This window comes from Pristiophorus japonicus, chromosome 2 (assembly GCF_044704955.1).
Source record: "Pristiophorus japonicus isolate sPriJap1 chromosome 2, sPriJap1.hap1, whole genome shotgun sequence".
Classification (NCBI taxonomy): domain Eukaryota; kingdom Metazoa; phylum Chordata; class Chondrichthyes; family Pristiophoridae; genus Pristiophorus; species Pristiophorus japonicus.
The window spans coordinates 223,183,988-223,189,419 of NC_091978.1; the positions used below are offsets into that span (position 1 = coordinate 223,183,988).

A 5,432-nucleotide genomic window follows, 5' to 3' on the forward strand; every position below is an offset into this window, starting at 1 on the left:
CAAGGATCCATAATTAAGTTAGTACTCTGAGCATATGAAGTTCTTCAAATATATAATCCACTGCTTATTCCATTTTGGAATTAGTCCCATGAGATTTTTTTCAGCACCTATAGCAGTGTAAAGTAAACCAAAAGCACTATCAAACTTTTGGTACATTGCCTTAGTGAAATCTAACGTCAAAAAAAAGGTCTTGGATTTTGACGTGAACCACCACTTGCTAGGATATTTCAATTAAGTACTTTAAGTGCAGCTTCATGCCAACTCTGCAGTATGCAATTAAAATGAACTCCATCTCATCATCTTACTGCTATAAACATATTACAAATAGAACACATCTGGAATAATTTCAGTATAACATACTTTGCTAAGTCCAACATTGTGGAACTTCTTTTCAAGAATCTTTTTGACTGGTTCCTCTTCCTTGAATGTTATGAAACAGAATCCGCGCCTTTTATTTGTTTTGTTGTCCATAGGAAGTTCTATTGATTCCACCTAAAATTTAATATGGCACCATTAATTTTCCATGTCTATGGTCTATTAAACCATCTGCCAAAGCAGCATTCATATCGACACCACTGGACACAACCCATTCATTCTATAGCAAAAACTGGAAAATATATTTACATCTAAACTCCTAATTTGTAGACCTCAAGTTTCAGTAGTCAGGGGCCACTGAAAAAGCCTGCAACACTAGTCAGCTAAATAAGTGACCGCCCCCCCTCCCCCAATACAGTCAAGTCAGCAACCAATACAAACAATGTTTGTGCATCCTCATGCACACTTCATTTACCCAAGCAATGCAATACATCTCATTTCATGCACAATGAATATTTAGCATATTAATCCTTCCCACTGATTTCTCTTCCCCCACCCAATGTATTGATAAATTTTATACTTAAGTAAATTGATCCAATTTATTTGTCTGATCTTCACAAGAGCAAACAGCTTGAATCAATCATAAAAACATAAGAAATAAGAGCAGGAGTAGGCCATACTGCCCCTCGAGCCTACTCCGCCATTTAATACGATCATGACTAATCCAATCATGGACTCGGGTCCACTTCCCTGCCCGCTCCCCATAACCCCTTATTTCCTTATCGGTTAATAAACTGTCTTGTATGTATTCAATGACCCAGCCTCCACAGCTCAGGCAGCGAATTCCAGATTTAAAACCCTCAAACAATTTCTCCTCATCTCAGTTTTAAATGGGATATACAACTTTATCCAAAAAGATATTTGTCACACAATTAAACTTGATATACGTACTTCCCCAAAAGCTCCAAAGTATTCCCGGATCTTCTCTTCGGCTGTATCGGGTGAAAGACCTCCTACAAATATCTTCTTTACAGGTTCCTTTTTCATTGCCTTGGCTTTTTTAGGATCAATTACCTTGCCATTCAATTTATGCTCCTTCTGTTCCATAACCTACATGGAAACAGGACAAAAATATTCAAAACATCATACCAAGCAAACAAATAAAAACTTTTAATTCAGTCATTTTCTTCTAAACCCACGGTTTTATGATCAAATACCTTATCCACACTGTCAGCCTCTTTAAACAGGACGAATCCAAATCCTCTTGAACGCCCTGTAATGGGATCCAACTTTAATGTGCAATCTACCACCTCTCCAAATTTAGAGAAATAGTCCTTCAGATCTTTCTTTGTGGTATCCCAGCTGAGGCCACCCACAAACATTTTTCTGCAGAAACAGTGAAGTATATATACACATCAGTAGCCAAATCAAAACTTAAGCTGCCTCATACAGTAACCATGACCCCTGATGCGCCTCCATCAAGAGTGCATGCAAAAAGCAATTCAGTGGACACACATTAGGCAATTGTATTTTCATGTCAACAGTGTAGATGCACAAGATTAAGCAATTGGTTAGATTAGGGGCTTGTAAATTTACTGTATAGTTCTCCAAAACAATCAAAATATAAGTCTATGCCATGTCCATGAGACCGAACTCCAACCAAGAGTCCTAGATTTCTCATACATAACAAAAAGTCTCTAATTAATCCAGTACTCAATATTGAATGGCTTATTTGACTCAGGGCATCTAAAAAGTCATCCCCTGGCAATCAGTCATAGAATCATCCAGTCTTACAAGATCAGTAAAAAAAAAACAACTTCCCTCAACCATTTAATAGCAGTTTGAACAGTGCTCTGGAGTACTCAATGTAATGCACATTAATAGACTACATATAGTGCCACTGAAATTTTCTACTAAGATTGGTTTTCTTGCTTGCAAGAAAATTTTGGTTGGATCACATTAGGATTAGTGGCAAGCAAAAGATGCTACATGGACCCAGGTGCACACTTGGGCTGGAGGCAATGTCAATTGGATGACAACAGTGACAACAAACCCAACCAAAACTAAAATGAGCAAAAAGGTAAAAGTCCAGTCTGGGGCTTAAGAGTAAAGGCTTTAAACATACTACATACTAAAGAACAAAATGTTCTCCACCTGTGTCCGATTGACATCAGACCAAATATATGCATTAAATATTTGCGATGGTACCATCCTGAACACAATTTTAAGTTGTCATCCGAGGCTCGTCAACAACACCAGAAAATTGCACTTGTAAGGAAAGTCACAAGTGTGATTTTATGGCACACCATTTTCTGCCATAAAATGCATTCGAATAGTTCTTTCCCACCACCAGCTGTTCCCAATATTGATGGTGGGGTGGAAAATCTGTATGAGTGGACATTCTCTTCTAATACAAAGATGTTGTTGGGTAAGATACTAGTCAGTACACCCTGCCCAGATGACCATTTTTTATATGCAAGTCTCAGAGAATGTCAACAGCCTGACCACAACCAATTCCAATCCTGACTTTAAACACTTGCTCAGACTTTAACAGAGGTAAAGGATCAGGAGGTGATACACAGGCTGATTTTTTTTCTCCCCCTCCTCAGACAACAGGACCTACGGGAACGTGGTAACTGTTACTGTCTGAGAACAGCTAACTTGCCAAACACCAGGGATATTTACCAGTGTAATTTCTGGTCCATGTGCATGAGTACAGTGGCTCATATTTTCCCACCAGCTCATGCAGTTTTAAAAGTTTGGGGATGGAGGTTTTTCTTCAACGCTCAATATGTAAAAAAAAAAAATCAGATATTGAATTGGGCACCGCCAAATACCACACTGAAAGAGATGCATAACCTTTTCTAATGAAAGCAACCAGCCACATTTTGAAGAATCTAATGCAGTGCTCCAGGATAATGGGAGCACCAGGTAGACTAGAAAGATGCCATTGCTGATCCGTCTTAATTGAGACTTGTTCCATAGGCAACCAGGTCAGCAAGGATAACTTGGAGGACCACCCAGAAAAAAAGATTTTCTTTGCAAAGCCAAATTAAGAATCACCACATATTTCCAAATAATGGTCATAATTATTTATCAGGATTGCTGATTGAAGTAAACTCTGGACCCACTAGTTGAAAGTCAATAGGTTATCAAAATCTTTACACAATGTTCCAATATATTAGGTAAAGTGTCCGGGTATTACTGGACAATTTTACAAATATTTCATAGATGTCTACATCCTGAATATTTTAAGGCCTTGGATGATCAGCTGTCTAAATGGCTACGTTCCCACAAATGGCAAAGTATTAGAACCGGAATAGTTAATGCTGTAAACAAAAATCAAGACAAGTTGCCACAACAACCACCACTGTTACAGGTTATCAGGAATAGGCATAGTAATCAAATAGCCAGTACTACAAAGTAAAACCACAGGTACTGAAGTTAAAAAGCGATAAAGAACAGCATTACCAAACTCGTTTGCTGACAATAGGGCGTTAACATTCTGAAAATTACAAGTATATTATCCAAAAGGCACCCACTCTCCACCCCATTACAATTAAAATAAAACATAGTTCCCGCCACCGGCAGTTTAAGACAGCATTGAAATACAAAATGTTCAAAAACTGGATCCACTCCTACCTTGTAATAGCCTATTAAAAATACCTAACCGCGGAAAAAAAAAGCACATGGGAGGGGGATTTGAACCGGAAATCTGTACAAGTGTACGTGGAATCATTCTAATCTACCGTGTACCGGTTATCGAACACACGTGAACAACCTGACCCGTTGACTTATCCAAATAAAAGGATTGCGATGAATGGAGGACAGCGCGTGTGAAAGCGGTGCTTCTGTACCTGCTTCCCTTCCCCCTCCTCCTCCTCCTCCTCCTCCCGCCACTTGCTCAATGGGCCTCTCCGGCCCTCGATACACTTCCCAACATGCGGCACTTTTTTTTCTTACAATGAAGACCGCCTTCGGGCGGCAGGTTTCAACCGCAGCACCAGATTTTAGTGTTTGAAAAAAAAAGGCACATCTAATGCACCTTTTGTTATTTAATTTTCAAACTTTGCAGTAGGGCTGCGGGGTTTTTTTTTTGTCCAATTTTATTTTAGAAACATGCAATTTTGAAAATCTTCTTCCCCACCCCCCCCAATCTTCCTCCAACGGTTGCTCGGATTCTCGGCACCATAGGGTAAATTGATGGCTGAAGCGATTGAAGACCAGAAGCTCCTCCAAGGACATTCCTGCCCTTTTTACCTTCTGGAGAGAGAGTGAACTGGGGCCGGCGATCCGCCACCATGCGCATTGCCGCTCCCCGCCTGCACCGCCGGGCCTGCAGCCTCCCATTAGCATTTTAATCCACTGCATCTATTGATCTATTTAGTAAGCGTATTTTAAAGGCCCCGCGGCTCCTCACCCTTCGTCCTCTTCCGTTTTACTGGCGTCGATCTTGGCCCCTTCGGTCTCGGTGACTGCCACCGACCCGTCTCCGCCCTCGGTCGGTTTGGCCTCCAACGCTGAGTCGGTTATGCCAGCTGCCGCCCCCGTCTCGGCAGCGGCCGCCATCTCTTCCAGGCCTCGCTCGGCGGCCTCGGCCTCCACCTCGGAGAACTGCACCGCCTCCGACATCACTCCGCACCCGGGAACCCGCTGCACCGCCCGCCGCCGCCCTGATCAAAAGGGAAAAAACACACAGCCGACACCGGACTCACCGAGTAATCGAGCCCCGCGCGCGGTACCAACTCCGGGCCTTAAAATGTACGTTGCTGTTTTTAAAAAAAACCCCCGCGGGAGCCCCGGTGGTGAGTGGAGTTTCTCTGCCCGCGCCTACACACACGGCTGGAGGGAGAGCTGCGGCGCACGCTCCTCGCTTTAAATAATGGCGTCCTCACAAAATGGCCGCCGCGGCCGGGACCAAGGCCCAATGCCAATCACGTGAGCTCGGGCGGCAACCAATCGGAGCTTGGGAAGAGCCGGCGCCGGCGCCCCGGTGGGGGAGGGGGTGAGGAGACTGGAATGTTACCAAAGAGAGCCCATTCAGCCGGCCCTGTGGGCAAGAGGTAACCGCGCTGCCGGAAACAACAGGAGGAGGAATGAAGTGGCGATTATGATGT

General features: G+C 42.9%; 1 protein-coding gene across 3 annotated transcripts in view; it reads right to left on the bottom strand.

Moving 5' to 3' along the window:
* hnrnpd (heterogeneous nuclear ribonucleoprotein D) overlaps window positions 1-5,220 on the bottom strand; it is an 8,173-nt gene extending 2,953 nt beyond the window's left edge. For 2 of the 3 annotated variants that reach the window (XR_011589859.1, XM_070870962.1), the window contains exons 1-4: window positions 4,736-5,220; window positions 1,533-1,701; window positions 1,267-1,425; window positions 361-492 (exon numbers count right to left, since the gene is read on the bottom strand). Coding sequence is in view for 2 of the 3 variants with exons in the window: in XM_070870962.1 (XP_070727063.1) it covers window positions 361-492; window positions 1,267-1,425; window positions 1,533-1,701; window positions 4,736-4,947 (672 nt within the window). In the remaining variant the exon portion in view is untranslated. The remainder of the gene's footprint in view (window positions 1-360; window positions 493-1,266; window positions 1,426-1,532; window positions 1,702-4,735) is intronic. The other variant, XM_070870958.1, reaches the window with a different exon arrangement.
* Window positions 5,221-5,432: the final 212 nt, after the last annotated feature.